General features: G+C 38.3%; 1 protein-coding gene across 6 annotated transcripts in view; it reads right to left on the bottom strand.

Moving 5' to 3' along the window:
- The window catches only part of SMAD2 (SMAD family member 2), an 83,098-nt gene that overhangs the window by 8,623 nt on the left and 60,561 nt on the right, over positions 1-13,914 (bottom strand). For 5 of the 6 annotated variants that reach the window (XM_081801279.1, XM_081801278.1, XM_081801277.1 and 2 more), the window contains 4 exons: positions 7,984-8,037; positions 6,463-6,675; positions 3,632-3,769; positions 3,306-3,450 (listed from right to left, as the gene is read on the bottom strand). In XM_081801279.1, the coding sequence (XP_081657405.1) occupies positions 3,306-3,450; positions 3,632-3,769; positions 6,463-6,675; positions 7,984-8,037 (550 nt within the window). The remainder of the gene's footprint in view (positions 1-3,305; positions 3,451-3,631; positions 3,770-6,462; positions 6,676-7,983; positions 8,038-13,914) is intronic. The other variant, XM_081801281.1, reaches the window with a different exon arrangement.

The raw sequence follows: 13,914 nt of genomic DNA, 5'->3' as shown, positions 1-13,914 counted from the left end.
ACTAATCAACCACAGAGCAGAGGATACTCAAATACCAAGTAAAGTCTAAATGGAACAGGGTTCAAATTTCAAGCATACCAAAAAAAAAGAATTCTGACCGAAGCTTATCACAGAATGTTCAGAGCTACAGTTCGGCTTTCCCTGACTAAGCCAATGAGCAACATCCCCGGCTTTTAATAAGAAACACCTCTAGTACTTCGACATAATGTGACTGTGGGAACTATAAACTGTTCAATGACATCCTGTCACTTGCACGTACTGATCTGCGTTCTGCCTTATTACATACAGTAAGTCGGTGAGTCAGCTTGCTTCTTCAGTGTGACAGCCCTTCAAGCAGGAGAAAAGGCCATTATCAACTCTTCATCTCCAAGTGACACATGTTCAATAAAATCTAAAACTGTATTTCAAAGGATGTGGTTTTCTCTAGTCAGCGCCCCACTATACCCTTCAGAGTTTTCAGTGTTCTCTAGCCAACTTCCAATGGTGCGTGTCTGACTTTCTGTGCCTGAGAACTTCTCTGCTCTGGCCACGTGTGCAGCAGACTACAAGTGCTAGGAAATGAAGCTCCCCGGTAGCAGCCCCCACCCAATGACACGGGAACTGGCATTTAAATGCCCAGTTTCCTTTCCTTCTGGGTGGGAGAATTCTGCATGTTCGTTACTGTTTCCCATGTTTTCTTAGGGGAATAGCTCTAATGACCCACCCAATACAGCAGATGGCTTAATAATGCTTTTGGCTGCCTTCCCTCCCCTACCTCACTTCCCTACTTCCTCCTTCCTTACCAGTGCTTCCTCCATTTCCTGAATAAACTCCTTGCATTTGAATCCTTGTCTCAGGGTCTGAGACATACACTGTGAGACATGCTGATATGCGATCATTTCTAAAACATGATACGTGGAACATAAAAGCACAACCTCAAATCTGACCCGCACAAACTCACTACCTTATTTTGATTTAGATAGTACACTTTGGTTTATGCAGCTTAAAATTGCACCAGCACATTTCCCAAGTTAACTCACATCATCCAGGAGGCAGAGGCAAGACTGACCCTTATCCATCTTCCCCTCCTCTGTTCGTCCTGTTACTCCTCAGAGAAAGTTCCTCCTGCCTTCTAGCTCTCCCTCAGATCAGGCCTTCTGCGGGCTTTTGCCAAGATCGCTTTTAATTCTGATTCTGTCATTTGCTGAATTCTGCGTAGTTCTCAGTTTGTCTTCAATCAGATCATTTACTACTAGATTAGCTGAATCTTCAGGACTAATTCTTAATCCAGGCCACTGAACAGGGGAGTAGGTTTCAGAAGGCTGTCACTCTTTTTATTTGGGCACACAAATGCACCCGAGACATTATTTATCCCCTACCTATTTACTCATTTCAGTACTGACTCACTTAACTCAGGTATCTTTCTCACTTAAATATAAATTCTTGCACATCTATATTTCCTGTTTACTACATTTCCTGATCTTTATATTGGCAAACATGCTGGTATTACAGAAACTGAAAAATAGTTTTAGAAATCTACCCATTAGCTCTACCTCCTCAGCTCCAGTGTCATTAAGGACAAAAGGTTCCTGGCAACCACCAAGAGTTCACAGATCTAGAAGTACCTGACATTATTCAGATCTGTAAATGTTAAAGGAAACTAGTTTATTACCCAAAGTAGATATATCTCTAACTCTGTATACCAATAAAAACATATTGTATATTACTGCTTCTCATAATTACAGATTTTAAATTCTCTCTGGCTTTAAGAATGGCAGAGTCCGCAGTGCACGAAGGGCAGCACTTCTCTCCACCAATTAAAACTGTCCTTAGCAGGAGAGCTACAAACAGACGTGGAATTCTCCCCGCAGTTCATGTTTAATTGCACTAAATTTCTACTACCATGTTCTGTAATATTCTCATCTCGTGAAGAAAAAAAAAAAACGTGTGACCTAAACGCCTGGTATCAGATAGTACCATTTGAATCTAATTTTTAATATCAACTCAGGCCAATTCAAGTCCACGGCAAAAAGCAACTCTGCATTCTTTAAAGGCATCATACCTCAAAAGGGAAATGATTAAATGAATTATTCTACTAATGTAACATCTATATTCTTGTAACTTGGACAAAATAATGACAAGTCTTCAATCTAGGATAAAAATATGTAATACAATATATATTTTTATAAAAGTATTCAACCAGCAGACCTCAAGTCTCACCCTCTCAAGAGGCACACACCTCCCAAAATTTGTTGAAGACAGAAAATCGAGTCCAAATGAAATGAAATACATTCTGAAGGGCCCAAACTGCCAGATGAAAGAGGAATACTATTGCTCTGCCTTCATATGCAGCAGGTGCCCAGAGAGTAGCAGTATGAGCTGGAGAAGGACTAAGTATTTTATTTATAGTTCTGGCCTTAAAGATGCTAAGGAAGTCTTCCCTTTCTCTGATGTGGAATCCAATCCATTGTTTAATATGGCACTAACCTAACCTATCTTATCCCCTGATGACAAATTAGCTTCTGTAGAACTCAATTATGTAACTGTTACTACTATCCTTGGAGAGGGTGTTAAGAGTCAAGGAGAGCTTTCTTCAAGTCCCAACCCCACCACTCACGAAGTGTCCTTGGGCAAATTATCAAATCTTTTCTAAGCCTATTTCCAAATAAGTATTAGTTTGAACCATTTTTTGCAACCGTATAAAAAAAGAGAGCACAGAAACAGTAATTCTTAGCCAGGCTGAAATGCACAATGTACTGCATTGAAAACACGGCCCACTGCCTGACGCGGGACGAGTACGCCCCTCTATCTACCTCTCAACCTTATAGTCAGCTGGTCTCAACTCAGCTGTCCAGCCGTATTCTTCTTTCCCTTCTGAGCTCCAGTCAAACTGAACTGCATTCTCGTGTTAGGATGGTAGCTTCCCAACCCCTCCTGCCTAACTGAAATGCCACGCATCTTTCAGAACCTAGATCGTGTGCCGTCTCTACCAGAAGCCTTCCCAGAGCCCCAGTGAAGATGTCTCTCCTTGCATGAACTGACATACGCCTTCAAATATACCCCTTTGATGGTATTTCACACCCTATATTACGTTTCAGTAATGCGCGTCTGAACAGGTCTTAAATCTGCCTTCCTCAATGCCAGCCCAGGCATTTGCAGGAGTTGTGAGTGCGGAGACCTCCAACTCCCTTTTGTTATTTTGCATAAGCTCTGCTGACTCCATAACCTTAAGGAAAACAGATACATGGGAACTTCAGGAGATGGAAAGAACTGAAGAAAAAAGAATTACACTGTGGAAATTTAAGAACTGAATATGTATTTCATACCGGTATTCTGCTCCCCACCCTTTCACAAAACTCATTCTTATGGTGCACATTCTAGTTAGCTGATACACGGCTTCAAAACCCTGATTAACAGACTGAGCCAGAAGAGCAGCAAATTCCTGGTTGTTGAAGATCTTCAGATTACAGCCTATGATTGAAAAAAGTAAAAACTGTGTAAAAAGAATATCATTGTAAGGCAGTAATTTTTAAAGGGCAACAGATCTTAAAAAATGAGCATGCAAATCATCCCCCGATTCCTAAAATTAACTGCAACTAGAAAAGCTCAGCAAGTTGACAGGATGGGTCGACTGACACTGGTGTATCCATACCTGGTGGAATTTTACACACTGTTGCGGGGTGCCACCCGTATCTCTGATTGCAGTTGGGGCTCTGCACAAAGATTGCACTATCACTTAGGCACTCAGCAAAAACTTCTCCACCTATGTAATATAAGCGCACTCCTCTCCCTAAAACAAAATACATACGGGATTAGTTTTATAACATTTCCTGTTTCAGCATGACTTTGGAAGAGTCTCTTCTTGGACGAGTATTAAAATGATGGAAGCTATTTTGATAACCCTTCCCACAGCGATGCTTTTCTGAAGCCTAACTGTGAAACACACCACTCTATATTTTTCCAAGTATTTTTTAACAAAGATTTTATTGATTTCCAAATATAACACATGCTTATCAAAAGTATTTTGACAATGCAGAAAAGTACACAGCTAGTAAAATAATTTCATACAAATTATGTAGTATTTTAAAATAAGTAAAAGAAATTGAGTTAAGTTTAAAGGAATTAACTCTTTGGGTAAATATGCCTTCACTATAATAAATACTATTTCCTTAACAATCCCACTAAGGTTAAGAAAAAAAGCAAATAAAAATCAAGACACTGGAATCATTTGCCCTTTTTAAAATTACATATTAAGGTGACAACTAAATCCCTAGACAGATAAGCAGAATTAGGTAAGGAAAGAATAAGCTGGAAGATTTTAACAGACTTCTTTCAGAATCTAACAAATCAAATACATACAAAATATTAGAGACAAAAGGATTTAAAAAAGCCAACCATGAAAGGCAGAGATCTAAGACAGCACCTAAGGTTCTCACCCCTGGTGTGTATACATCTCTATTAGTCAGTCAAGCATGAATCCAGGTGCCACAGTTAAGGAGTTTTTCCAGATGTAATTAAGATCTCAAATCAGCTGACCTCAAGAAGAGGCGATTCTCTCTTGGTGGGCCTGACTTAATCAGGTGATATCCCTTAGAAAGGACTGGGCTGTCCCTGGTGAAGGCGGATTCAAAATGTGAGCGAGCGGGTTCAACAGCAGAGATTCTCCGTGGCTCACTGTGAAGACTGAGGGTCCATAGGGCAAGGAATGCTGGTGGCCTCTAGCTGCTGAGAACAGCTTCTAGCGGCCAGGCTGCAGGAAATGAGGCCCTTGGGGCTACAACTTCAGGGAAGTGGACTCTGCAACAATCATGAGCTCAGAAGAGGACCTCAAGCTCCAGACGAGAACACGGCCCAGTCCACACCACGGTCTCCCTTTCTGAGACCCGGAGAAGACTCCTAACCCATGCCTGGACTCCTGACCCGCAGCAACTGTGATATCACAACTTTGTGTAGTTTCAGGCTGGTAAGTGTGTGGGAACGTGTTATGCGACACAAGAAAACTAACCTACAATCCAGATTTAACACATAAACACAGAACCTGACACCCACCTCTCCTGACCACAGACTATTGTAAAACCACCAAACATGTCCTTGACCATCAGGAAAAGATTAAATCCAAACAGGAGAGATTTTCCAGGCTATAGTCTCTGATCAAAACCACCCGATAAGTTGGAAATCAAAAGTAAAAAGACAATCCAAGAATTACAGCAATCTAAGATTGTGTAGAGAAGTATATATGGAAGAGAAAACTTTCTGTTATCTGTATGCAGAAGCCCAATTAAAACACAGGCAGAAACAGAACTATTTTAGTTAAGGGTCGGGTGAGTATTCGGAAGCCCTCCTTACCCACAAGACACCTAAGATTACATAAAATTTACACACCACACAAGATCTGAGAAATTCCACACAGAGCCACATCACAGCCCTGCGTAGAATCACACTTGCTGTTTAGTGACCAGCATTATTTCTCACAAGAAGCGATGGTTAATTCATCAGAAACAGAAGCAAACCACTGTTAAAAGAGGTTCCTTTAAGGTAATGAGAACTATGTTCAGTTATATTAGTGGCACTCAAACTTTTTTTTTACCTCACTGCCAAAAAAATACTGGAGACCCCAAAGAGTCGCTGTTTATGTGGATTGCATCTATGGAAACTTACCACACTTGATATTAAAACTGAGATTCAAAAAAAATGTATTAATTCATTTAGAAATCTAAATAATAAACCTATTACATATTCACGTAAATAACATGGTTATGAAAAATAACAATTTCCCCCCCCCAAAACTAGTGAGAATAGCAATGCTTTACATTTTTGCAACTCTAATGCCTGGCTTAACAGAAGAGAGTTGGATTCTCGGCAGATCCTACATGTAGTCGCTTGCAAAATCACGTCTTGTAGCTTCTGGAATATTTCACTGTACATTCACGAGTGAATGAGAGTGAAAAAGGCTAATAGGATCTTAGTAGCATTATGAAAATAGTTTTGACCTCACAAACGTGCTAAAAGGATATTGGGACTACTACCTTTTGAGATCCCCTGATTTATTTTTTCGACTATGTATTAAATAGCAGTTCTTGTTTAAAATCTCTTGCTTCAGATTAATGGTGAGCGGATTTGATTACTTAATATATGAACTCACGGGAGGGAGAAATACTAGGAGATGTCAACAAGCTGAAAAAAAAAGTCATGATTTGTTAAAATTATTATTCTGAAATCTGAACACGACAATCCTACGACTGGTAGAGACTCAGCAAAGTAATTTTAACACCTTTTTTTTAATTGACGGACCTCCCAGTATCAAGGGTGCCAAATACAGAGAAGCCAGCGGCAAGAGTGGGATCTGTGAAAGCAGCGAAGCCGTGCACGGACAATGACAGACGAGGCAGGCGACTGCACACAAGCCCTTGATGCGGTAAACCACACGGTGCTCCCACTATGAGTATGCGGCATCGGTTCTTCACACAAGGGAAAAACACATACCTATATGTCTTCTTGTCATTTCTACAGTCGCGTTTCGGTTGACGTTGGAGAGCAACCCTAGGCAGAACCTCTCTGAATTGGATGGATCTGTGAAACCGTCTACAGTGAGTGAGGGCTGTGACGCGTGGAAGGTCTCGCCGACCCTCTGGTTTAATTCATAGTATGCTATTGAACACCAAAATGCAGGTTCTGAGTAAGTAACTGGCTGCAAATCTGGGGAAAAAAACCAAACCCATAAAAGCAAGAAATGTTGTGTGAACAGTTCAAGCCAAGAAGAGACTGAATATCATCAGCTATCTGTACATGCTCTACCCCAGACTCCCCTGGCTACTGCTCAGGAAGCTGACTTAACATCTACACCACAAACTCCGGTCTCCATTAGATCATACCAGATTTCCAATGTTTCAGATTTCCCCCAACTCATACAGTCATCTAATCTTCAAACATCTTCTTTAGACTTTACGGTGGCTCATGTTCTACTAGTAGTTTTATCCAAGTTCATGTTCAAATATAAAACCATCGCAGGCAAAGTACATCAACTTGCATAATAAAACTAATTTTGGGGTAGGATGAAGTGGAAGAAAGCTGGAGCAAGGACTGGACTTAAAAGCCAAAAGATAGAAGAAAAATTCTATCATAATAATAGGATACAAAATACGACATATTTTTGACACTGTCTATTTTAACAGGAGATTCTCCGTGAGTTACCCTAGTTACAAAAATAGAAAACCCACGCATACACAAGGAACAGAAAGTAATAAAACACAAAAAGCATGCAAGTGAAAACAGAATACGGAATCAAAAGAATTTACATATTTAATGGGATAACTAGGGCCACATGAATTTAACTTCTATAATTTTGATTAAAAGACACAAGGAGGGGTGCCTGGGTGGCTCAGTCAGTTAAGCGTCTGCCTTCTCAGCTGGGAACCTGCTTCTCCCTCTGCCCCTCTTGTGCTCTCTCTCTCTCCAATAAATAAATAAAATCTTTAAAAAAAAGACATAAGGAATATCATGAAAAATATGAAAATTTTTCCTAATGTGTGTAGAAACCGAAGAGACATTGTGAAATACTGAGGTAAACTGAAGGCCAAGAATTAACTACACAACGTACACACGTACACACACACACACACCTCTCCCATCCCCCATACACATGTGTGTGTATACATACATATACACATATATAGATATACACTTCATATTAATAACTGCTATTACAAAATACATCCTAAAATAAACATACCCATATAAATCTAGCCATAATAGGTCGTAACACTTTCCATGAAGAATATGATTTCCACGAATAGAAAGATTAGGTCTGTATGCTCATCTATGCCAGGAGAAAACAGTTTTAATAATATTAAGGCAAATTACCATTTTTAAAAAGCACAAATTTGAACAATCATTTGATTATTCATTGGGATCCGCTTCTCATATATATGAAAAGTAATTATCAGAGAAGACATATAATTTACTCACATAGTGTAAACCGGTGGGGGGAAAGAATTTGCAACTTACCCAAACTATGATTAACGGGGGAAAGAGTAGTAGGAGATAGTTCTGCTGGAGATCCTGAAACAAAAGGATTCGATCTTATAATAGATGTGCAAGTATTTCCAGAACTTCTGACCAAATAATAAATAAATGAATAAAATGAGGATACATCTGGTTGTAATTAATGATCACAAATAATACAGATAAGTTACATCCTAAGAATTCAAAATACGCAAGTGCTATATGGGAATTTAATTTTGAAGGTTTTAGTATATACAAGGTACAAAAGAATATAAACAGTCCTGGCTTCTAGCCACCCAGTTCCCCTTCCCAAAGGCATCCAGTGTTGCCAGTTCTTTGTGTACTCTTCCAGAAATATTCTATGAACCACACAAGCAAATGTATTTTTCTGTACTCCCCCACCTTGCTTTTTATATACAAATAGTAACCGTTCTGAACTTTGCTTTTATTCTACTTACTGATTCAGGAATGCTGATGTGTCCTTATTTCTCTCTCCCTCTCTATATTAGCCACATAAGCTTAAATTATGGTGTATTATGATCCTATATTGATAGATACTCAAGACTATTTTCAATCTTCTGCTTTATGAACCAAGATTGCAATGACTAATCTTGTACATTTTGCATACTTTCAATCCTATCATTCTCTTAACAGAGAAACCGCCAGGTCCAAGGGCTATACAACCGTGATTTTGATAGATTTTGCCCAAACTGTCATCTATAGGGGTTGTACCAGTTTACAGTCCCAGTAGCAACTGGTGTTACCAGGATGAATGGTGTTCGCTCATGTGTTAGCACTGATCGGTGAAAACATGGTTTCACAAGTATAGTTTTAATTTGTATTTCACTTATAAATGACATGGAGCAAGCAGCTTTGTACTTCTTTATATTGCAGTTCCTTTGTGTGAATAGTCTCTCGGCTCACGTTTCTATAGTGATGTGGATCACTCTTCTCACTGATTTCTAGAAGGCTCTTTATGTACTGGGGCTATTGGTCCTTTCATGTTATGGGTTGTAAATATTTGTTCATCTCTCTTACGACTCTTCGTAATTTTGATTAAGCAGAATTAAAAAAACCTTTCATGTACTTTATCAATCATTTTGGGGTGTCACACTTTGATAAAACGGTCATGACAGCTGGATATTCTTGACTGACTCTGAACTTTAAGGAGATACTTCTAGTGTTTTCCCATTAAGTATGACGTGGATTTGGGGATGAGAGATAAAATTCCTTATTTAGCGTTTTTGCATCAATAATCTCAAACAGGGGTGCCTGGACAGCTCAGTGGGTTAAGCATCTGTCTTTGGCTCAGGTCATGATCCCGGGGTCCTGCGATCAAGACCCGCATCGGGCTCCCTGCTCAGGAGGGAGTCTGCTTCTCCCTCTGCCCCTCCCCCTGCTCATGCTCTCTCTTCTCAAATAAATAAATAAAATCTTAAAAAAAAAAAATCTCAAAATACTGGTCTACAGATTTACACTGTAAGTGCAATGTTACACTGCCTCAAGAAGACAGTCCAGAAGCTTTATGTCTTTTTTATGTTCTGTAACAGTTTGGCACTGTAATAAAACACTTTTTAACAGTTTGGTACAATTCCTGTGCAAAATTGTTTGCAGTGAATAATTTTCTAGGGTTTACCCTAGGACATTGCTCTACTTCTTCTATGAAAGTTCACTGTTAAGATATTTTCTGGAGTCAGTTTTGGTAAATTTTATTTCTTAGAAAATTATCCATTTCTTCCAGTTTTGGGTAAACAGGTTAAACCTAATCAAGAAAATAAGGGGAGGGGGCAGAAATACATAAAATAAGAAAAAAGAACAACCACAAACACAGAGAAAAAATAGAATTATTCAGAGACTACTTCACTCAATTCCATGTAATTAAATTTTAAAACACATTTGTAGCAAATGTTGTTAATTAATGTAATTACAGAATACATTGTTTTCTGATCATCTTTTCTACCTATCTTCGGAAAGTTATGTAAAAAAGCATGCATACTTCAAATATCACAGCAATGGTGTGGCTGTAGACTAAGACAGGTCAGACCCCCACCGCTACCCCCACACTGCAACAACCATGACGTAAAATAGCAGGTGACACAGGTGGAAGGGCAACCCCCAGATAAACAGATGAATCAAAACTACAGAACAGGTGATAATCAGAACAATCTTCCATAAGAAAATTAAGTTCTTTTTTTGTTCTTCAGTTTGAAAAATCTGTTGGCAAGTCACAACAGGTCCAACTGAGAAAGGTCAAAATATATTTAGAACAATGAACTAAAACTCACCATTTCCTGAAGCTGATATAAAATAAACAAAGCTACTGTGAGAAATGGAGGAAACTGCCCAATTATTCACATCTCTTAACTATTGATTCCTCTACTAAATACTTATCACTTCTCAGAAGTGACCAGTTAGAATTACAGATTTAGAAGAATGGTTCATTATAATCACACATAAAATTTTAACAAGTTAAACAATTCATTAGAAACTTTTTTTACAAAGAGGCAAATTAACTGATAACTAACCTATTAGTTACTCATATATTCATGCTGCTCCTGAAGTCTGCAACTTCTGCTTATGAGGAGTAAGAAATACCCTAGTATTCAGGCAGTGGTTACTAGCAGTATTGACAGCCAAAACATCTAGAGGAATCCTTGTGTATTTTTGTATACAAATTTGCATATAGTTGTAGAATACATTTTTCTTTTTTCTTTTTTAAAGATTTTTAAAATTTCTTTGTCAGAGAGAGGGAGAGCTTGTACAAGCAGGGGAAGCGGCAGGCAGAGAGAGAAGCAGGTTCCCCACTGAGCAAGGAGCCCAACACAGGACTTGATCCCAGGACCCTGATGAGCCAAAGGCAGATGCTTAACTGACTGAGCCACCCAGGCATCCCAGGAAACATTTTTCAATGAGGAAACTTTAGGCCAAGGGGAATGTGTAGTACATTTTTATAACTGCCAAAGTACTTCCCCAAAATGTTTAGTCCCACCAACAATTTATGAGCTAGTGTTTCTTCACACCGTGTCACTAGCTTCTGACATTTGCCCATTTGATTGATAGGGTGAAAGAGACTACTCTGCATTTTTTAATTTTTATTTTTGTTGTAAATAGTACATTCATATAGTTTTTGTCCATTTTTCTATTATTTATTATTTTTCTTCTTAACTTGTAAGTGGTTTTAAATTTTGAAATCAATTAGACTGGCCATTCGTTTGCAAGTATTTCCCCAAGTTTTTGGTTTCTTTTGATATAGCTTTCAAGGGGACATTAAATTTTTTAATCAAACATTACTTTTTAGAGCAGTTTTAGGTTCACAGCGAAAGTGAGCAAAAATTACCAAGACCTCTCATATAGCCATGTACACATACATGTATAATCAATCTCCCCTGCAATGAGTACTTAGCACCACAACGGTTCTTTTGTTGCTATCAAGGAACTGACATCGACACATCATCATCACCCAAAGCCCATAGTTTACATGAGGGTTCATTCTTAGTGTTGTACATTCTATGGGTTTTGACAAACATGTAATAATACCTATTCACCATGTAGTATTATACAAAATAGTTTCACTACCCTAAAAATCCCCCGTGCTCTCCCTATTTATCTCTTCCTCCCCTCTGACCCCTGGGTATCACAGATCTTTTTATTGTGTCTATAGTTTTCCCTTTTCCAGAATGTCATATAGTTGGAATCATAAAGCATGTAGCCTTTACAGACTAGCTTCTTTCACTTGCAATATGCATTTAAGGTTCCTCCACGTCTTTTCATTACTTGGTAGCTCATTTCTTTCTAATGCTGAATAATATTCCCTTCTCTGGAAGTACCACTGTTTATTTATCCACTCACCTACTGAGTGCTTCCAAGTTTTGGCAATTATGAATAAAGCTGCTATACACATCCATGTGCACGCTTCTGTGTGTCCATACATCTTCAACTCATTTGGGTAAACACTATGAGCGTGACTGCTGGATCATACGGTAAGAGTATGTTCAGTTTTGTAAGAAGCTGCCAATGTGTCTTCCAGAGGAACTGTACCATTTTGCATCCCCACCAGCAATGAATGAGAGTTCCTGTTGCTCCACATCCTCACAAGCATTTGGCATTGCCAGTGTTTGGATTCTGGCCATTCCAAGAGGTGTGTTGGGATAACATTTTAAATTTTATTTGTTCAAATTTGTCAATATTTTCTCTGATGGTTTTATATGTTACATATTTCTTGCTCAGTTTATTTTAAAAATTCCTCATTGTCATGTACTAAAAATTACAGGGTTTCATTTTTTACATTTAAGTGTTTGCTCCAAATGGAATTCATTTAGTATGAGATGAATTACACGTTTAGCATTTAATTTTATAATTTTTTTGAGGAATTTTAAAATTAGTAGGAATTTCCTAAGCAAAATTAATGGCTAAAAATATATTAAGTTTGAGTAAATTAGCCAACCATAAATTAATAGCACACAAGTGAAACAATAAAAAGAGAATTATTCTTTCAAAAGGCACATACAAAAGGACTTACAGGTCTTAAATTCATTCCTTCGCTTTCCTATTACAGAGAAAATCCTAAAGAACTGAACTTATCTACTATTTTGTTCTTAGACCAAAAAGGCTTAAAAAGCAAGCTTTAAAAAACCTAATTTACTGAGTAGAGACCCATCGCTTTCACAGACCTTTCAGAAAACTGGGAATCATGCTGGGGTACTCCTTCAACCTTGCCCTACCTAATCACCAAGCAAGTCCTACACCTCAGCAATGTATCTCAAAAGCATCCAGAAACCAGCCAGAGAAGTCTACTGCAGTAGTCAGGAATAGGGTGTCCAGAATCTCACATCCTAGGTGCAAATTTCTGTCACTTTTTAGCTCTTTTTCTATGATGTCCACTGCAGTGCTGTGTTTTTATTTTTAGTTTTTATAAACACTGACCCTTTTAAAATTAAGAGTATAATTATTACTAGATGAAGGAAATTACATGGAATGCTTATATTTCTTTGTTTTACCTAACTTTAATTTTTTATAATAAACATCCACTTGGTATAGAATTCAAAATGTTGCAGCATAATTTCATCTGTAAAATACTCTTTTATTTGACGTAGAATGGTAGAAATATTAGATAAAGCAAAAAAAGAAAAAAGAAAAAAAGACGTTATATGTAATATGTCAATTCCAGCTCAAAAAATATACATTTTCCTCATGTTTCTTTATTACGTGCTATGCATTTTCAAATTTTCAATGAGCATGAATTCTGTTTATAAGAATAAAGGTACTTTTCTTTTGCTTTTATTAATAACTTCTACAGGGTTCCCCTTATAATTAGAACGTAGAAGACTGAGAAAAACCCTGGCTCCCAAAATAACCATAAGAAAATACTGGAAACACTAAAACAATTTTATTTTTCTTCAGAGTTACCAAAAAGCTGTACATCTATTTAAGTCGAAGTGAGCTAGTTTGCAGAGGGGGATGAAGTCTTCCTATGGAAGCAGGGAGTGGGGACCATCTTCATCACTGAGAGCGCCTGCCAAGTCTGGACACAGACACACAGGAGTGGGCTTGTCAAAGGAAAAACCAACTAATATTCTAATGGCCAAGCGCAGGCAAATGGAATCTGAGAAGCCCAAGCATGGGCACAGTCCTCTTCTTCATCAGCCAATTCTAACCTGAGTTAGCCAATTCTAGCTGAGTACAGGGTAGCACAGGAAGTTTGGGGAAAGGCTGGAAAGCAGTGAGAGATCCTGCAGTCTTGCCATACCCGTATCTAAAAACCTGCTGAGGTAGGAGGCTACCCCTACCTTCAAGCCTGTGGTGATCTAACATTAATTAAAACATCAAATCATCACCCATCCAACTCAACTCCTAATCATGTGGAAGAGATCAGATTAAAAGGGGAAGGCTTTCCAGGGGAAAGTATTATCTATATTACTCTCTAGTATTATTTTA

This window comes from Leptonychotes weddellii, chromosome 13 (genome assembly GCF_054177405.1).
Source record: "Leptonychotes weddellii isolate Sample4059 chromosome 13, ASM5417740v2, whole genome shotgun sequence".
In the NCBI taxonomy this organism is placed as follows: Eukaryota; Metazoa; Chordata; class Mammalia; order Carnivora; family Phocidae; genus Leptonychotes; species Leptonychotes weddellii.
Note: the sequence above shows the minus strand (reverse complement) of the source record. Positions and strands in the feature narration are given on the sequence as shown.